The sequence below is a fragment of the Strigops habroptila genome, chromosome 7 (assembly GCF_004027225.2).
Source record: "Strigops habroptila isolate Jane chromosome 7, bStrHab1.2.pri, whole genome shotgun sequence".
Taxonomy (NCBI): Eukaryota; Metazoa; Chordata; class Aves; order Psittaciformes; family Psittacidae; genus Strigops; species Strigops habroptila.
In genome coordinates, this window is record NC_044283.2 from 35005002 (window position 1) to 35026164 (window position 21163).

The 21163-nt window shown below is 38.1% G+C and overlaps 1 protein-coding gene across 15 annotated transcripts in view; it reads right to left on the minus strand.

Annotated features, from left to right (window-relative positions):
- Positions 1–21163, minus strand: part of TENM3 (teneurin transmembrane protein 3) — an 817612-nt gene that overhangs the window by 296810 nt on the left and 499639 nt on the right. For 11 of the 15 annotated variants that reach the window (XM_030491587.1, XM_030491598.1, XM_030491597.1 and 8 more), the window contains one exon: positions 8653–8931. The exons of 3 other annotated variants lie outside the window; for them this stretch is intronic. In XM_030491587.1, the coding sequence (XP_030347447.1) occupies positions 8653–8931 (279 nt within the window). The remainder of the gene's footprint in view (positions 1–8652; positions 8932–21163) is intronic. One more of the 15 variants, XM_030491596.1, reaches the window with a different exon arrangement.

Below are 21163 nucleotides of genomic sequence, written 5' to 3' on the forward strand. Positions count from 1 at the left end.
CAAAACCAGAAAGGAAGCAAAGAATTTCTTTGTCCATCTTCTCCCACAAATCAGGACCAAACGGAATTATGCCAACATTTTAGCATTGTTTTGGAAAATATGTTAGATGATAAAATATTCACATGGTCTTCAGCAATCTCTTTCACCAAGTTATCCTGGAATTGCCACTGTTTGAGCCAACTCATACTTTTTGCTATTTGTGTTGTTTGCTTCTGGTCCTACTTGACATACGTGGCCTTTGCAGTAGCAGCAATATCTGGACAGAACATGCTAGGCACAACAGTCTGAATTCTTCCAGTCTCTTTCTAGTGTTGTGTGTTTAAAACTTCTGCTCATTCCTGCTCATTCTGCTCATTCCTGCTCAACCTTTCTCTAGGCCTCCAGTTGGCTGGCATTTTCCTCAAAATATAGTCCCAAAACCAGTCACAGAGAGACAGTATTTCTATCTTTGCACTGCTGAGTGAAGTAGTAGGATTATTTCAGTGGCACTGTACACAAAGACATGTTACAAGGTCATGAAACACACACTCATACACAACAGAAAACACTGTTGACAAATAACCGCTATGACCTTCAGCTGCTGGCTAATCAGGTGGAATACAGAAATGTCTCCCTGACACACAGGATGGGGAATAGGGAAGCCAAAGCTCAACCACAGTTGAGAAGCCCTACCATGGCAGAGGACAGGCGAGCTGTTAGGCACCACTTACACAAGCTGGGCATACACAAGTCCAGGGAACCACACAGTAGGCAACCAGAGGTGCTGGCAAAGCTGGCCAATGTCACTGAAGGCCACTCTGATTCCTTGAAAGGTCATGGCAATGGAGGAAGGTTCCTCATGACTTTTTAGAAGATAAAGATCATTTTATGTTCAAGAAGGGCAAGGAGTACGTGGGGAGGCAGAGGCAGTCAGCCTCACCCCAGTCTCCCAAGGAAGAGCACGGAACAAATATTGCTGGAGTTATCCTTCGTATGCCTGGATAGACCTCTCGGAAAAGAAAGGGAATGAGAACGGCTAACATATTTTACCAAAGGCAAATCATACCCAAGCAACCTTACTGCTTTCTATGAACAGATAATTGTCTCAGTGGACAAAGGAGAACAGCACGTGTTGCTTTCCTTGACTTTAGCAAGTCTTTCAGCGTGCTCTCCCATAGTATCCAGGTAGCTAAGCTGGAGAGAGATGGACTGGATGGGTGAGCTACAAAGTGCAGTTTGTGGAAAACTGCTTGTATGAAGAGGCTGAAAGAACAGCGTTTTGTAGTACAAAAATAAACTGTTGGTCAATATTGATGGCATTCCTCAGGGGCTAATATTGGGGCTGATGCTGTTTTATGTCTGTACTACATTTAACATGTTGAGAATGAATAGGATGGAATGTGATCTCTGCAAGTTTGAGGATGACACCAAGCTGAAGAGAGTGATCCTGCAGGGCAGGATTGCTTTTCAAAGGGATCTCAACAGGCTGAAAAAAACCCTCATGACTTCCAAAGGCAGAACAACCTCATCTAGCAGTACTAGCTGGGAGCCCACTGGAAAGCAACTTTGTTGTAAAGGACCTGGGGAGTCAACATGGACAATAAGTTCAGCAGTGTGCCCTTTCAACAATAAGGCCTAACCACATACTGGGTTGCATTCAGAAGAATGGAACCAGCATACCCTGGGAAGTGATTAGTCTCTTTTATTCAGCATTTGAAGACCACATCTGGAGTACAATATTCACTTTGGGGCCTGCCAATACTCCTACAACATTGACAAACTGAAATGAATTCAGCCAAGATTGATCGAACTGCTGAAGCACACAACTCAAGAGGAAGTCAAGTGAGCCTGGAAGAGGTAAATGATGGAAATCTAACTTTGGTCTTCTGCTACCCAAGGCAGTGGTCAACTGCAGTAAGGGAAACTGATTAGATGGGGGGGGGGGGGGGGGGGGGGAGAAGACAACGAAGTTGGTTAAACACCAGAACAGTTGTCCAGAGAAAATGTGGAATCTCTCTTCTTGTAAATTTTCCAGGCCTTGAGCAATCTCATCTAAATTAATGTTAGTCCAGCTCTAAGCAGATGGTTGAAGCACACAACCTCAAAAGGTCCCTTCTAAGCTGAATTATTCTATGATTTTGTAAAGGACTGTTATTCAGCCTCCTGCCTTTCTCACATTTGGAATATTTGATTATTCTCACTTAAACATAGGTCTTTGTACTTGTATTTACTGAACTGCATTTTTTCACCTGGAATTATTTGTCCAGCTTTCATTGTGTCTTACAAAGTGTGTGTGACTCTTTCCATGTTCTATTTGCATTATTCAAGTCATTAAGAACATCTTATGACACACTGTGTTGGAGCGCTATTTGATTCAACTTGCCAGCTCATGAAATACCAATAATCACTATTTATAGATTTTTCCAATAAGTTGTCATTTATCTTGCAATAATGAACCTAGACCCTGTGTCTCTATTTATGAGTATGTCAGCAGTGAGGCAGTATCAGAAGCCTTACTAATATCAAAACATCAAATATTGTTAGAATCTTCCCCTTTTTCCCTATCAAGGAGAGGCTTACACTATCACTGAAGAAAATCATTATAGCTTGACAAGACTCATTTATTATTTATTGTTATAAAGCATAAACTTTATCCATTTTTTTTCTAGAATGTTTTCTTTCTAACTGATTAGGCAGTTTCCTCTTACTTAGCTTTGCTCCTTCTGAAGCTGTTGTGTTTGGTTTTGCCTTCCAGTACCATATCCATCTCATCAATGATTTCTCAGACATGAGTCATAAAAAGCCCAGAGGCTGTAGGCACTCCATATATGCAGGACAACTTTTCTTTATTTGAGTTACCTCTAATCCTTTATTTAATAGTATGTTAGCTCTGTGATCAGTTACTCAAGTTAGCAAATGCTAAACCAAAAACAACTAAAGAAAACATATCAGCAATGTATTACCAGTCTTCCTTCACTGTTTAGTTATAAATCAACTCCCTCTTCTCCCTTTTCTTAGCATTCATGTTTCTGTACAACTCTTCACTTTTTTGTTGATTATGTCTCAATTTAATTTGCATGCCTGGACCTCCCCAACTGCAGCATTGTAAGTTCCTCCTCAGAAATTTGTTTTTCCTTCCATTTTCTGCATGGTTGTTTCTTGAAATTCAGATCTCTGGAGAAATCCTGAGCTATGACAGTTGGTCTTGAAACCCCTCTTTCGCTACTCTTTAACATTAGAAGGATAAGTTTTAACAGCCAAGAGTGAATTCTCCGAAATTTTGTTCTCAGATTTGTTTTCCCTCGCAGACCCCAATTCTAATTTTATTGCTGTCAGCTCTTGTTAAGTCTGCAGTTCCTGTGCATCAGAAGATTTGGTTGAGTGTTTGCAAAGACCCTCATCCTCTGATTTGATGTTCTGTACCAGACTCCCATCACGAAAGCAACATTAAGATGGCCGTTTGGAATCTCATGACTTTTCTCAACAGAAAGTTCAGTGACACTCAGTGAAATCCAGGAGATCCCAAAAGGTTACTGGAAGAAGGTCAGCCCAGCTGTTCCCTCTTTGGCTACCACTAGCCAAAGGAATTATCAACATGATTTTCAGTTGCATTAACAGTGAATGCTAAAGAAGATTTATTGAAATATATCCACAGAACTACAATCATAATATAACAAAATCTGAAAATTAGTGTAACTACAGAAAATTTGTGAAAGTATTGCAGAAAAAACAGGGATCACTACTTTTACTTATGGATTTCTGTTCTATGTGTCTATAACCAAAGAAAAATTTGTATGCCTGTTTAGATATTAAATAATATTTCAGAGCTGACTTGTCAACAATAAAACAGACTAATTTCCTAGTCATGAAATTTCTTGGCAGCAAAGCAGAATTTAAGAGATAGTGGCATGCTTAATGAGGGGTAGATAATTGCTAGATGGAATACTGTGGGAAAGAGTGAAGAAGCTGTAAATGGTGGTATGGCAGTAAGATGAATATTAATTCATCAGCTATGTGGCTGGTTTTGATCAGCAGGCTCAGCATTTGGCTAGCAGGTTCCAAGCAGCTATACTGAATAGTAGAGTTTATCTAGAGTCAAGTTTTCTTTCAGCATAAAGAAGGATGTTAAACAGGTGAAAATGTTTAACGCTACTTCCAGAATGATGTGCGTTATTTAAGAATGTAGAGTTCAAGTATGTGTTATAGATGTACTGGGTTAGAGAGAACAGATTTAAAATGTCTTGACAAGTATCTTACCAATGTATTTCTTGGTTTTCAGAGATCTGAATGCCAGTAAATTCACCATTCTGGAAGGACAAGAGAGTATTAGGTTCACAAGATTGCTATCTTCAGAAACTGTCTGAAGTTGGAGAGGAAACAAGCAGATGCCCACATAGATGATAGTGATATTTTCTCTTTCAAGAAATCCTCAGCAGTGAACATTCTACCAGCAATATCTACTTTTCTGTATCTGTGAAAAATGGGTCCAAGTTTCAAATCACTTACCTAACCAATTCAGAATGATTCCTGAGGCCACGATTTCTTACTCCTCTCTCCCTTTCTTCTTTTTATTTTGCTACATCCTGAACACTTCTGGTCTTCTAACAAATCCCCACCAGTGCAAAACTTTGACTGATTAAGAAAATAAAACCCCACATGCTAGTGCCATCAGAACTATTTTCTGTATTCCCAGTTAGTCTTTGTGGCTGTGGGCAGAGTCAACCATGTAGCATGCATCTATCCTGAGTGCTCAACAGTTTTTCAGAAGCGCTATCAATACTCCTTCCAAAGGGACAGAGGTGACACAGACTTGCTTAAATCTTCAGTGAGTGACTTACCAGTCAATCATTGCCACAGCCTGAATTTCAGGCCAGCACAAAAAGTGCATACAAAACTGGATCTATAATTTCACAACAAATAAATAACTAACTCAATAAGGAGCTGGACTTTAGGAATAACCTGCTCAATTAAATTTCATGTTTTGTTTATTAGCTTTCTGATGTCTCATTAAGTCAGGGATTGCAGTTTAATGGATTTAAAAACAATTTAAATAAAGAAGTGGATTCTGATATACCATTTATTGACCCTTTAAGCAAAAGGGCCATTTGAAGTCTAACTACAACTTCTAGCTATTACTCTGCTGGAATATTTATCAAGTTTAAAAGACAAGCTTTAGTAATCTTACAACAGCTTAACATCATAAAGTTACTGGCAGGCATATAAAAGATGGGCTGCTTGTATTTCAAAGCCACTACTCCTAGAACAATTACTAACACAAATTTCTCGAAGCAGCATTTATGAAATAACTTGCAAAGGGAATGGAGAAGAAAGCCTGCAGAAGTACATACATCCTCAATGTAGTCCAACTGATACATCATACTGTACGTGATACTGGTAGGTTGCCCAGATTAACAGATGCAAGTCCTCCTTCAGGGAGGTTGACATGACAAATCTCCCAGAATATGATGCCAAGAGTCATATATGGAACTTGAATGAGCTCAAAGAAAAATATTTCTCTGCAGAATGATTTACTGAGCAGTAACCTAAAACTGTGATGTGAGAATACATCTATAAACCTTATGTTTGATAAAAAGCTCTGATGTTTTGTAAAAGAAAAAAAAAAGAAAATCAATTTGCTGGCATCCATGTTATGTTATTAGTATATTTAAAATTTTGCAAGCTACGCATGTGCAATGTTATTTGTTTAAAGAAACTTCTAATCCTGGCAATATTTTTCACAAATTTGGGTTGCTTTTGTACGGTATTAGAAACATAATATTGAGAGCTCAACAAATAAAAGTCACTATCTTTAACAAACTATTTCCACTTATTCATTGTCATTATGCAACAGAACCTTGAGTTTTGCCTATCCTTAGGGATATGCAATCCACATCTATTTCAGAAGAGCAAACACACACAATGGTTACTAGGAAGGAAAGGAAATTGTGTCTTGATCCCAAGCTTCTCTTCTTGCCTAAGTGGCAAGAAAGAAAAGCCCAAGTACATTCAACAAATGGTTAATCCTGTGGTTTATCTGTAGGATAAATCACAGTTCTCCTCATTATGAATAGTCCCATTAACTCCTATAAGGTCTGCATGTGGTAATGGGCTATTTAAACAGTGAATAGTTTTACTGGGTGAACAGTGGGACTGCTCAAGAACTGAGGCTTTTAGGTAAGGAAAGTACAGTCTGGTGTTGTGTTTTGCTCTTCATAACCTGTTGCTCCTTATCTATGTTATAAAGGTAACCATGTTGCATAGAAATGCTTTTACTTGTAAGACAGTTCCATCAAAATTCAGCCAGGAATCTTTCACACACACAAAGCAGGATGTAGTACAGAGGATTCATCATAACTTTAACATTGGTTTCAAAGCCTTATCAGATTTGTCAGACTTTAACAGTATACTGGCACAGCTATTAACTTCAGGCCACAAATTAACAAAACTCACACCTGCAATTTAGTCCTTTGATTAGAGCACCTGTGCCTGCCAGGATGCTACAGCTTCCCTGGCTTTAATTATATTTTTTATTCTACTGTGAGCATTTAACACACTGAGTTCCAACTATGTATAAAATGTTTCTGAGCCAAATCTTCCATGTTCAGTGGAAATAAAAATTCAGAGAAAAATACCAGAGAAGATAAAGCTTTTCACCACTTCTGTACCATCTCCACTGAAATGGAGATGCATGACATGGTCCAAATTATATGTTTCATAACCCCATGGGACTCTCAAGCCATCAAAATTTCATTAGCCTCACAGCAGTCCCAGTACCTCCTTAAGTCAGACTGCTGGCCTCTCTATCAATAAATAAATCAACTGTAACCCTTTTTAGTGACTAAGCTCTTTGTTGAAGTTGTATCAAACATCAGATGTTCCTTGCATAAATTTAACCAGTGCAGAGTAATGTCTTTTCTAACATATTCACATTCTTCTCCCACATGAAAAGAATAAAATAAACTAACTTGAAGCTCATGGAGGAAGTTTTTGGCATATTGTAATCAGGATTTTGGTTTTTTAAAAACTGTAAATGTAAGGTTTATTAAAAAGTACAGCAAACCTATTGTACTTCTAAAGAAGTCACCTCTTCAGTAATTTAAAGATACGACTCTAATGAAATCATGCATGTATTTTCAAAATGATTAACCTAGGATTTTACAAAAAGACTCAAGGGAATGTTTTAGCATAGACCTCTCAAAAGGAAAAATCACAGGACTGCTCAATAATTTATTCTAGATTGCTTTGCAACTGAAATATCAAGAGTCATCCAACAGAAACTCCACTGTCAAAAGGAGATAGGCAAGTACTCCTGTCCCCTTTCAAAACAGCCTCCAACTCAAAACAAGTTTTCCAAGTATGAGACAAGACACCTGTGAACACTGAGCGTTTAAGTCCAACAAAAAGGATGATCCCATCTGAGACAGCTGTCTTGAATAGGCATCTTCAGTTAGAACCAGCCACCAGTGGAAAGACAATTACGTATTATACCAAAATATAGCTTTGGTTTTGTCTTCTTGAACTAAAGTTAAAATAATAAATAGGTAAAACTAAACATAGCTTGTAGTTTAAAATAAAACTGTCTTTTTTTTTTTCTAAGGATTACCATACATACACACACACCTACATTGCTGTTTCCCACAATGTCTTACAGCTATTGCTGTAAGGATAGAAAGATAGAAATAGAAGGATAGAGGATAGAAATAAAATTGCTCTGACTTTTGTACAGCTGAGCAGACAGGTTTAATAAATTAATAAGATGACATGTAGACATGCAGGCAATAGCCATCTCTGATTTTCATTTTTACTCATTTTTCCTTATTCCTCTTTTGAATTTGTCATTTAGAAAGTCATGAAGTTAATAGAACAATCATTCTAACTCTAGTAAAGATGAAAATCTTCTCCAAATAAAAAGTTAAACATAAAATGTTTTATAATATTTGTGCATTTAGCATTTAACACCATATTAGGTTCTGTTCATAATCTCAAGTGGAGGTAGAAATTTTTTTAAAGTTTTAAAAATGAAGCAGTCAATTGTATTAACCTCTGTTCATTTAAACACTAAGCCTTAATGGTCATACCCCACATCTTACAAAGCTGCTGTTTAGATTTTTTTTTTGGAGATTTTAATTGCACAGTAATCCAGTCCCCCAGGTACATCAAAGGCCACATGTCCCTCTTCACCACAATTCCAATTGTTCTCATCAGCTAGGAGTTTAAAACACAACCAAATTTGTTTTCAAATCACATGAGCCCTGTTAATAAGCTGTTCTTTGTGTTCATTCATCCATTCCAAGATTCTGCAACTTCTCCAAGATGTCTTGAAGAAGAGCTTACAATGAAACCTTTGATTGCAAGCTGGCCTTGGGGATCAACTTTATCACCACTTACTTAGCTGTTCCCCAAAGGGTAACAGGTGACATGGTCTGAGATGAAACAGAGCTAATCTTTTTTGTGATTAAACTCTTTCAAATAACTAAAACATCACACTCAAAGCTTGCATTAGTTAGGACTGATACTGAATATTGACTTTTTGAGGAGGGGAGAGAGGAAGAGAGAAGGGTAAAAAAAAGTAAAATTCAAGGCCATTCCTTTAATGATTTTAAATTCTGGAGTGTCAACCAAAACAGCAAATAAAACATCGATTTACATATGGGCATATGCATAAGAACTTACCATTTTCACTGTCGGACTTGTTTTCATGTTCGGTATCAGTCAGAGTGAGGGCTGAGTTGGAACGGCTCGAGAGACAGGAACTGCGCCCTGATTTGACCCCCCTGCCCCAAAGTCTCATGGCATGCTCTGGAGACATCACTCCTTCATTTTCAGTATCAGCATCTGACCCTGCACTGATAGAGTAACCTCTGTGGGGGAGCCCCATTTCCGCACAAAATGCCAGTCCTCGACGAGTTGCTGGTTCACAAACTCCTAACTGCCTTAGGGTAAAATTCTGTCCTGATTAAGGGAAGAAAAGATAACAAAAAGTGAGAATTTTTTTAAAGTTTATTTTAAAAAGAACCTAAACCTAAAAATTATTAATGTGTATAATTGTTTCAGGTATCATACAAGGTGTTTTGTCAAAATTCTGCACATATTACAATCAAGTGGATTCTTTTGTCTCCAGCTCTCTGTGGTGCCCCTTTCATTCATACTACACCTTGGCACTGTTTTGCCAATACTTAAACAGATCAAAAGTGCTCCTGAGTAGACAAAAAACATAACAGAACCTGCAAACTAAGAAAAGCCAATTCAGCATATGACTAAAAGTAAATGTCAAACATTTTTCCTTCCCCACCCCAGTCAGGATTATCTTTTTGTGTGTGTATCCTGGTTAGAGGCCAAAGCAATAGGTTATTTTCCCCACACAGATGTCCCCTTATGTGGTAATTGAAAAACTAAATGGGAACCAAACTCACTTGGTCTTTACTGGATCTCTCTGCCCTACTTTAACACACAAATATAAACAAACAGGACAAGGACTACAGTAAAGTTGTTATTTTTTGTGTCTATTTTGAGAACCATTTTAGGTTTTTACTGATGAAGCAGAGTCTGTGCATTTTAAATAGATTTTTAGCCTCTGTTTTGAGGCAGAGCAAGAGACATAAGTGAATCCCCAATGATTGTATTAATAAATTAGGAGCAATAAACTCATGACACTTCAATAACTTAAAGTGTCTAAATTATGCGACACTCAAAAATGACTGCCTTTGTAATGGTCGTGTCTTCATCCTACTTTTATGTCCACAGATTTAAGACATTTAATGATACACAGATAGCTGGCAAGCTCATTTGCATGCTTGTACCCATAATGCTTCTCCACCCTAGCCCACAGTTATTTCATAGCTCTGGGAACAAATGAGAACACATATTCAATTTTTGAATGACAAGCATCCTAATTTCACAAAAATTCATAATTTAATATAAAAATACGTAAGATAATTAAAGCTTATAATACAACAAGAACAGAATCCTGTCAATCAGAAAGTAATAGAATTGCAGAAGTGTGAATACAGAAGTGTAAATAATTACTGAAATATTAGGAATTAATGCCCTGGCCATTGACTTTTTTAAGTGAGCCAGTTAATTATATTATTGCTGCGGTCACCCTAAGTTTCTTCACAGTCAGAATCATAAATGAATTTTGACAATGACTTTCATGAATAATAAAAATTAGTTACTACGATTAGGTACAAATCAAACTGCATTTATTATCCAGCTGTGAATAAATATTTAAATGAAAATACAGTTGTGGAGGTAAATATAAAAGGAATAAGCATACCTGTGACTATGTCTTAACAGTGTGAAAGGCATAAGAACAGCAGACTACCATGTACACTGATAGTGTCTTATAAATTTTTTAAGCTATGTCAATTCTCAGGTTTTGAAAGAGTTGAAACTAATCAACGAAGCACAGGTCAAACAAACCGCCCAGTGGTAATAGGGTCAGAGCTGGAAGTAGTGAAGTGTCTACAATGCTTATTATTTTGCATTTTGGCAACTATATGCTAAGGGTGACAGTCTAGAACACTGTTTTTATGCATTTAGTACATTATTACATGAATCTACATTTTCAAACCGTTGCCTGAAGTCAGAACCAAACATAGGAGAAGTCCACATGTGCATGCGTATGTATACAGGTGTACCCACACACATGAAGCAGTTAAGGAGTATACACAGTTGCACATGCAGCATCTTATTGATTTTAAGAACAGGGTTTTGGGAAGCAAAAGGGAAAGGAAGAGGTATTTTTGACCAAAGACAAGGTTACTTGAGTCAGTAACAAAACTATTGTTGACTTCGATGCTACAAGATGTTGTGCCTATGGTCCTGGTACCTCACAGTGCTGAGGTCTGGAGGTGAGGAAGGATGTGGACAGACACAGATGCTGCCTCTTGAGACACAATTAGAGCAGCTGCAGCAGGTAAGCATTGCAACCTGCAGCTCCTCTGTCAGCCTGTACCACACAGCCTCGTGCTCCCTCCACAAAAAAGGACCTCTTTGCACTCAGACAGTCACTCTGGGAGACATCTGTGCAGAGACAACAATTTGAAGAGACTATTTATTCCCTTCCCCTACTTTTTTTTTTTTTTTCCTTTTAAGCGAACTATTTAGGAGAAAGTACTTCAGGCAGTATATAACAACATCGTCCACGATCACTTTTTCCAGGAGATTTGTCTCACACACAACATAGCACCTACCATTTATTTTACCTACCAATAAATAGATTATTTATTTATTTATTTATTTAACTTTGAGTCTACAAAAGCCTACATCCATGTAAAATATTTTCTTCTTTTTTCCCCTCTTATGATTGGTAAGAAAACCAAACTGGTATGTCACAGTGCCAAAACAGAAAATGCGGGAAGGTTTGTATATTGCTCTCTCAGCCCATTCCATGTATTAGAGCTTTTCACTACACTGGGAAGTTTTACAGCATAACCCAGAAATGTTGTAGTAGATTTAGAAACATCAGGCTAAATCATCTTCTGAATTAAAGCTTTCCTAAGAGCTTTACTAAGAGGATTGTACTCCATGTAAGTTGCCTACACAAATGAAAACAAAACAAACAAAAAAACCCCCACCACAAACACAAAACCTGAACCAAAGAGTTGAGATGGAAAAATTTGTATTTGTGTAAGAATTTATATCCCAAAGGAAATCATACATACATGATACAAAAATTCTACATCATGTTAAGTTTCCTGACCAATGAAAACAGGAAGTCTTCCAGGACTGAGGGGAGGCTGAACACAGCTGGAATGCTGGCATAGTGGGCAGCAGAGTAGTTGAGGGCTTTTAGTTGATAATGAACAATACTGTGGAAAAAAATTTAAATATAAAAATTGAAAAGGAAATTGTAGGAGCAGAGTGGGGGGAAAAAAAAAAAGGAAAAAGAAAAAAAAAAACACCAAAGAAAAAGAGAGGATGTTCTCCTTGTGTTCTTAGAGTTTCTAATTAACCTTTCCAGAATGACTTCAATGTGAGGGATTTAATCATTGGTTTCTTACACTATACACACATTTGCAATTTCTCCTACTGACAGTAAGTGACTCAACAGTTCATAAAGACTTAAAAACAACTTGGCAATTGTAATGAACTAATTCCTGAGAAGAAAATGTAGATACAGAATAAACAGACAGGCAGAATGTTTTGGAAAACAGTAACAAGTGGTGTCCCTCAGGGATCGGTGTTGGGACCGGTCCTGTTCAACATCTTTGTCGGCGACATGGACAGTGGGATTGACTGCACCCTCAGCAAGTTTGCCGACAACACCAAGCTGTGTGGTTCGGTTGATACGCTGGAGGGAAAGGATGCCATCCAGAGGGACCTTGACACGCTCGTGAGGTGGGCCGATGCCAACCTTATGAAGTTTAACCAAGCCAAGTGCAAGGTCCTACACCTGGGTCGCAGCATCCCAGGCACAGCTACAGGTTGGGCGGAGAAGAGACTCAGAGCAGCCCTGAGGAGAAGGACTTGGGGGTCTTGGTTGATGAGAAACTGAACATGAGCTGGCAGTGTGTGCTTGCAGCCCAGAAAGCCAACCGTATCCTGGGCTGCATCAAAAGAAGTATCACCAGCAGGTCAAAGGAGGTGTTCCTGCCCCTCTACTCTGCTCTCATGAGACCACTCCATGGTCGGTTGGTGGTGTCCTCAACATAAAAAGGACATGGAGCTGTTGGAGTGAGTCCAGAGGAGGGCCACGAGGACGATAAGAGGGCTAGAGCACCTCCTGTGTGAAGACAGGCTGAGAAAGTTGGGGCTGTTCAGCCTGGAGAAGAGAAGGCTGCATGGAGACCTCATAGCAGCCTTCCAGTATCTGAAGGGGGCCTATAAGGATGCTGGGGAGGGACTCTTCCTTAGGGACTGTAGTGGTAGGACAAGGGGTAATGGCTTCAAACTTACACAGGGGAAGTTTAGATTGGATATAAGGAAGAAGTTCTTTACAGTGAGGGTGGTGAGGCACTGGAATGGGTTGCCCAGGGAGGTTGTGGATGCTCCATCCCTGGCAGTGTTCAAGGCCAGGTTGGACAGAGCCTTGGGCCACATGGTTTAGTGCAAGGTGTCCCTGCCCATGGCAGGGGGGTTGGAACTAGATGATCTTAAGGTCCTTTCCAACCCTTACTATTCTATGATTCTGTAATGCTTTGTGGTGGTGTTTTTGCTTGTTTGTTATTTAACTTTCCTTTAAAAAAAACTATGAAGTGTAAAAAAGGAAAAAAAAAATGGACACAGCATTTCAAGGAGACTTGTTCTGGAGACACCTTTGGCAGTTTTCACTATTTGGGATGAGGTATCATGAAGTTAGGTTTTAAAATAAAAAATAATGCTGTTTACTACCACGCTGCCATTAGATACTGCATTTCTCTTCGCTGGGAATACCAATTTATGGGTAGTGTTAGGACTGCTGGCACCCTCCATTTGTGCAAACAAGAAGAAAATTAATGTCATAACTCTAAAATAACTTTGAGAAGGTTGTGCAGAAATCACCATTAAAACCACAGCATTTGCCAACAGTAACCATATACATCTACCTCTTATGTTGCAATCTCTTTCTGTGTAAGCAATGATCCACATAAGATTGGTGTATCTCCTTAACTACATTAAATACATACAAAAAAGTATACCAGTTTTAGGGTTTGGGTTTTTTTTTAAGAGTGTGTATATGTGTGTGCATATGTATTTCTCTGTCAGAATCACACAGGTTACATTGTCTAGAAATGTAAATGCTTTGGGTTTTTTTTTTTAAGTTTAATAAAATACTGCATATAAGCAAGTTTGATGTATGCAGAAATTATGTATTATTTTAGAAAGCCAGAAATTAACAGCTGGAATTAAATGGAAACCTGCTGTACTTGTGTCACATTTGCTTCCCTGGCTTAAATTGAGGAATTTGTTCAAAAACAGCAATAATTACTTACGGTTCAAGTTGGAAATGTTATCTTGTGGAAATGGGTTTTTGAAGAGGACTGCTAAACAAAAGAATAGGCCCCATGGTTCTTCACTTGTCAGTCCTTGCTCTAAGTTGGATCTTTACTAAATATATACACAGAGATACTCTCCGAAAAACCATGAAAAGTGGAAACAAACAAAAAGAATGAACAAAAATTATCCAACAGAGATCTCCAGACATCAGCGCTGTCCTTAATAATTCATTAACCACTGATAAATTGACAAGTCAGGGTTTAGCAACAATAGACTATTTTGGAAAGAGGGAAAGAAAAAAAAAAAAAAGTCTGAAAAGCCTCCAAAGCATCTGCCTAGTTAACATAAAAATACACCCACACCCCTACCTTTTAAACCAGAGGAATTATAGTTTGAGTGCCTTTGCCGACTGGTTTTGTTGTAACAGGATATACGTAGTACTAAAAAGGCAGAGGTCCCAAACCCATCCAAGCCCATACTGAAATGTCTGTTTAGTTTAGCTCTTGCTTATGTTTCTGATGAAGTTTTGTGCTATGTCTGCTGTCTCTGCACCCTTTAGTACTTGTCAGTCCCCTTTTTAATCTATTCTTCCTTTGTATCTTGCCTTCTGTCTGTAACACCACCCTGCCACTCAAAAATCATTCTGTGATAACAAGACAAAAATACTTACACTAAACTTAGAAAAACTGTCTAACAACAAAAGCTATACAGACACAAAACTATGACCATGGTCCTTAGGAGAACAATCTTCTCCCATAGGTTGCCTTGATTCCCTAGTTTATCCTTTTTTTTTTTTTTTTATTAAGTCTCATTCTTTTAGAAAGCAAATGAGGAAAAATATTTTTCTCATGTTTTTATTTTCTATCTGCAGACTACTGCATACAAACATGTCCTCATAATACAATGCTTATCATATAAGCTTATTATACAAGCAGCACTGATGTCAACACTGCTGAAAAGTGTTATTGCAAGGACCATGCTGTTTTCTGCTATTTTGATATGGGAAAGTACTTCCTTTGTATTCATGTTTAGATACTATTAGTGGGCTATATTTGAAGCACCTTACCTGGAGCTCGTTCTCAGTACCTCTGAATACTTTCTGCAGAAAAAAAGTAAACACAGCTGCAGTGCATCTTTGAAATGCTTCACCATTTCTGTACAAGCAAGAGCTCAAGTCTACTGGCCTGATTCAACAGTACCTTGCCTTCCTAACTCATACACATGACGAGTATGAAGGAATAACTCATAACTGCAAACTGGCTCGCCTGTTCACTTCTCTAATTCCTGAAAAATACAAAGTTCAGTTATGTGCTAGTCTAAGATGGAAAACAGAGCTTCTTTGTATATAACAGCAGGCAGCAAAACTGTTCTCAGGGCACTAGCTAGTACAGGACCACTGAGAACATGAGTTAGATGCCATCTTCCTAGATGATCAAAGCAGAGCTGGACTGGTTTAGCAAGAATTCCATGCATTCCTATGGGATCTTAAACATCATCTCCTTTCAAGTGTCAATCCTACCTGGCTTCTTAAGGAAAAACGTGTAACTTCTTTGTAAAGAAAATAATAGGTTTTTCTATTTACTGTGGCAAATACAGTGTGGCACACTTACAAAGGTGGTCCTTTGGAAGGAAAGGTCTTGAGAGGAAGGACATGGAAATGGAAATAAATGTACAGTAGAATAGCAAATTTATTGGAAATGAAAGGACAAAGATTAAAAAAAAACCAAAACAAACCAAACAAAAAACCCCTGGAAAAAAACCCAGCAAAACAGATGCCTTGGATGGTCTATGAAACTGATTAGTGTAAAAATGCTGTCTCCAGAAGCCAGAATGTTAGGTGGGTAGAATACAATTACACAAAAGAGAGAATGTGCAATAGAAGTGATACGATCTATTCTGTTACATAAACTTCACTATAAATTTATTAAAAAGGAGTTTTCAAAGCTGTACTTGCAGATTTCTGTTTGCTAGGATGCAAGCAATTGCATTGAAGACTGACAAGTAACGAGCTTTGCCTATGTTAACATTTCTCCTTTCTGATTTAGCATAGTATTTTTTTGTTATTATTTTAGCCTGATTTTCTGTTTTGCTTTTGTGAAAATGATCTGTGAAATTTAAACCATCCTAATCCACTGTACCACATTTTCCTCCTGGTTTTAATTCCTGTGTTCGTCTCTTCACTCATCGCAACCTTCTTCCTTGTCACCTCTTAATCTCTCTTTCTTGACCTTTCCGCTCTCTTCACTTCTCCATCGTAACCTCCTTTTCTTGTCATTATCTGATTCAGAGGGAAGCTTTAAGATTCCTATGAAAGACTATTGCTTCTCCAAAAATCCAGTAGATTACATAATAACAGCATTAAATTATATTAAATGTTAGCAACTGTGCATATCATTTTCACATGCTTGTTTTTCTGAGCAAACAGTAACACAGCTCTCGCATTCCTTATAGGGTTTCAAAAGCATATAGGGATTTAAATCATGGTCTGGGTGACTTCTGAAAAAGTTAGTGCCAGATACTGTGAGTTCTCGGAGCTGCACTTACTGTGCCACTCTTGGTAGAAGAACTTTATGTAAGACTTAAAACCTAAGCCAATTTTAAATAAAACAAAAAATAACCCCAAACCAAAACCAAACAACCCCCCCCTTAAAGTATTTCAAACACAGTATTTAAACCAGCCATGTATTTTTATAGCATTAAACTATAGAATCACAAGGAGACATAGATTGAAATGCTAGCCTGGGAAAATTTTTATTTTTGGAAATAGAATAGAATCTTCCTGCCACCAGTTTTCCAAATTATGGTTCAAACATGCAGAGTCTTCTGTGCAGTATGGGAGAGTCAATTTTATTCCCTGTTAGGCTGGAGGCTGCTAAGGGATCCTCAGTACTACTAATCTGCAGACTAGAACATATGAAGCCCTCCTTAATCCAGTATAAGGATAAAGAACTGTTCATCAAAACCTCTGAAGTTACTACAGAGTAAGATTAAAGTCAGCTGAAGAGAGTTTCACAATTGCACAACTCAAAGGTTCAAGCTACAGCATCAGCAATAATGTTCCAATAAATGAATTAATAATTTAAGCATTATGGTTCCAGATATTGGAATTTTAACTAAAAATCTGTGTTTATGATTACATAATATACAAACTAAATTAAGAGAAACTAACACAGCTGTCCAGATCATGGGCTGCAAGAGGAAAAAAGTCACCCCAAAACCAACCAAACAAAAAGCCCAAAACCCACACCAAAAAACCCCAGGATTCTGTGGATTTAAAAAAAGAAATATAACTCCATGAGTAGCAAGGAACACAAAGTCTTGATCATGACCAGGATGACAGTATAGACATTTTAAACCTCTATCTTAATCTTTGGATCCTGGAACCAAATCATCAACATCTCAGCATCCATTTATTACAAGCTACGAATAAAGACTAAATTTGATAGATGTGAAGAAAATATGACCCAAGGGTAAGCAATGTAGAGATGATGGATATCCAGTCTGCAAAGAGCCTACAACCACAGATTTGACAGGTATGAACTGCCACATTAAGGTCAGTACGATGCTAATGACGTGACATACAGCTTGAAATGGGGAAAGAAGGTGAGGAGGAAGGAGGCAGTATGAAGAAGAGAATCACGCAAAATAGAGTTCCGGCTCACTGCTATTCCTCCATATAGGGAGGAGAGAAAACTACCATTATTTTTGCCTTTCCACAAGGGAAAGGCATGTCTGACACCACGAGTGAGCAGAAAGACCCACAGAGGAATGTGTCTCACTGCCTAATAGAAAACTTGATTAGCTCAACAGGCTCTGAACCTGTAAAAAGGAAAAAAACCCCACCATACCTATTCAGAGTAGCCCATATATTTCTATTTATAGGACTTCATAAACAAGTACCCCACGCTCAGGGCAATCAGCTCTGCTTGTAATGCAAGGACAGAATGAGATGCTTGAACCATTGCTAACAGTAAGTGCAAGAAATAACAGGGAATACAGACCCAAAGATTTCTACAGAAATGAAAACCTCTTTTCTTCCTTCTTTCACTCACATTTCCCATTACACCCTCCAAAAGGGTTTCCGTTCTGTAAACCCCCATATTATATGTAGCATAGCATTGTCTTAATTTAGATTTTCTAGCAAAATGTCTATTATACTGAAGATAAGAAAGAATTCAACTCATATTTATGGCGCTGCAAAGCAAAAAAGTAGAAACACAAAACTGGAGGCAAATGTGTTCCCTTGGCCCTGCCATTTCCTCTTTCAGCTTTAATTAGCTCAGTAACGCTGAGTACTGACTCTCAAGCCAGTAAATTGTGACATTGTACAAACTAATTTCAGAAAGAATCAGGAACTTTCTGAGGAATTACTCCATTTTATGTCTCTGCTTCACTTTCTGCATTTATTTGCCAGTGATGGAATAAGCAATCACTCACAGCTTGGCCTACAGCCCTAACTCTCAGCCCTAAGCACTAAATCAATGGATGGCACAGACGGGCCTCTTCAGCCTCTTTCATTCCTCACCCCATCACTAACCGCACACTTTTCTAGCTTTATTCTCTCCATAGATGTTAACACACCGAAGTCATCTTTCATAGCCATGCATGTGATCCATTTATCTCCCCAGTTCTGAGTTTAGTTTTCATTATGAACAGGAGCAGCACATATATCTCAGTATAAGAGCTACAGAAAGATGTAAGAGCAACTACAGACCCTCTACAGTATCTTCCTTTCTATGACGCTGAAAGTCCTTGTGAAGGCCTGTTGCTCACCTTACAAATCCCTAATCAATATGATCAAGAGCTTAATTCTTTTATTTTGCAACTGGACTGGTCGAAGCAAGGTTTTTACTCTGTGGACCAAGGCTGAGTAGAAATGCCTGATCGAGTAGTCTACTGACAATAACCAAGGTTGATTTTTCCCTGGAGAATCACAATTGCCCTTTGTCTCCAGATCTGCAGCTCATCTACAGACCATGATCCACAAGGGGACAACTTCGGCTAGATGAATACCTTAGAGCAAGTGCGCATATCACTGAGCGTGAACTAAATATACCACCAATCAAATAAAAGTGAAATGTTTTTCTTAGTACCACTCTGTAGCTAATAGAGTAACTTTAAAAGTCAACAGATCCTTATCACCCAGAACCTGAAAACCAATTAACTTCTTATTGTTGCTTTAAGAAGTAACTAGCATAGCAATAAAAGATGATAATATTACTTAGCACTTACAGCGCTTTTCATCTTCAAAGCATTTTGCAAACATAAACTAATTAATCTTCCCAACACGCCTTTGAGGTGGGTGTTATTATTCCTGTATTATGGAAGGGAAAAAAGAAAACCCAAACTAAAAAAACCAACTCTGGCAGAAGGTTATGTGCTTAGCTCAAGGCCACAAAATTATCCAGAACACACTGGCACTGTATGCTGCTTATATAAGTTACCCACTCAAATCAGGCAGATACTGCAGGTGGCCGTGTTTTAGCATAACAAAAAAGTATCTGTCATGATGACAATCAGGACACATCTTGCACTGCAGCCAGGAACATAAAACACTAATTCTAATATCTGCCTCAGGTTTTGAGAGATAGCACTTGCCATGTCAATGAATGGTGATTAATTTGCTCATCAGGAGAGCACAGAGTCACTTATCTATTATTTCATACCTTCTCATAAACAGTCTGCAAAGCAGGCCGATTCACTTCTATTGAGAATCACTTGCCTACTCAACAGTCAAAATCAGCCCCTCATTAAGGCATAGGTAGTGGAAGGTCAAAATGGTCTTGCATGTCTGTCCTTCCACTGCTTCAGACAGGCTACTTTAAAGTAGGCTCCAGGTTTAAAAACATGACCATTTAAACAGTTTAATCCTACAGTTGACATTTATGGTGACTAGAAAGATTAAACATTTTGCTACCCAAATATCTCATCTTGAGTAGCTAGTATTTAAAAGTAATAGACTTTGGAGTCATATTACATCAGGATAGAAGTTGCAATTAACATTTCAGGTTTCTGAAGTCTTAAAAATGTATCCCTGACAATGTTTAGTATCTTATACAATAAAATTGTCAAAGCATATATATCACTATTTCAGGTCCCTCTTTCACTGAATGGTGAGATTTTTCTAGCACCTAAATCGAATTGTCATGGGAGTGGCAGCTGAACGATACTTATGATATGTCCACACACTGGAATGTACTATACACAGCTTCGCTTTTCAGCAACCTGGTATCAGTGATCCAGCATATTGCGAAGGAAAGAAACTATTTTTCTTCACTTGTTTGATAAGTTCAACCCCTCTTTTTGCAGTTCCAAGGAGTTATTAGGGTATTTAATCTAATTTAGGCACTTAAGTATTCCAGAAGAGTAAAGGTACAAAACCGTGCATAAAAGCACTTTCTCCTGCAAAACTGAAAGGGGTGGCATGAAAACAAATTACATTAAGGCTTGGCTGACAGTGAATTGTTCTGATTGATAAACATGGTGAACTCATTCTCACTGCCAGCTAAGACAAACAAATAACATTACCTGCAGGCTAAACCATAGTTGACTCAAACCTTCAAAAAGTAAAAATTTAACAAAGCTTCCACTGCCTCATCGGGTCTTCTATTAGCAAAAGATGTCCTGCAGCTCAGCCTTTCAATTCACACAGGTCACAAACAGTCCTGTGATTATTTTGTACAAAAATATGAACATGCACAAATCTGCAGTACGACCTGGCACCTGTGCTCATGGGTCAGCCTCCTGCTCCTGTGCAAAAACTCACTGACATAATATACAGATCACTCTATAGGATCATTATGCTGCCCTGCAACAACAATATTCTTTGAAATGGAACAATGACTACTTAAGAGGTATTGCATATTCCTCTCTTCCCTTTAACATGTATCTGATTGATAGTAAATAAATACAGGTTTTGCCTACCTGTATTTTTCTTACTAACTTAATAAATATTTCAGTTCTTGTGAGTCCAGGTTTGATTCATGATCATTCTCAAATTATTTTTATATTGTTGCATTATTATGAATTCCAATTATTTTATCCTAATGCAATTTAAAAAATACTACTTACTTGCTATATTGCTAAAATCCTTCCCTCCCACTCCATAGTCACATCACACTTTCAGACGTTTTTGAGGAAACGACCTCAAGGATCATCTGGTCCAACCTTTCTTGGCAAAAGCCCAGTCTAGACAAGATGGCCCAGCAACCTTTCCAGCTGAATCAAATGTGTCTAATGTTGGGGAATCCCCCACTTCTCTAGG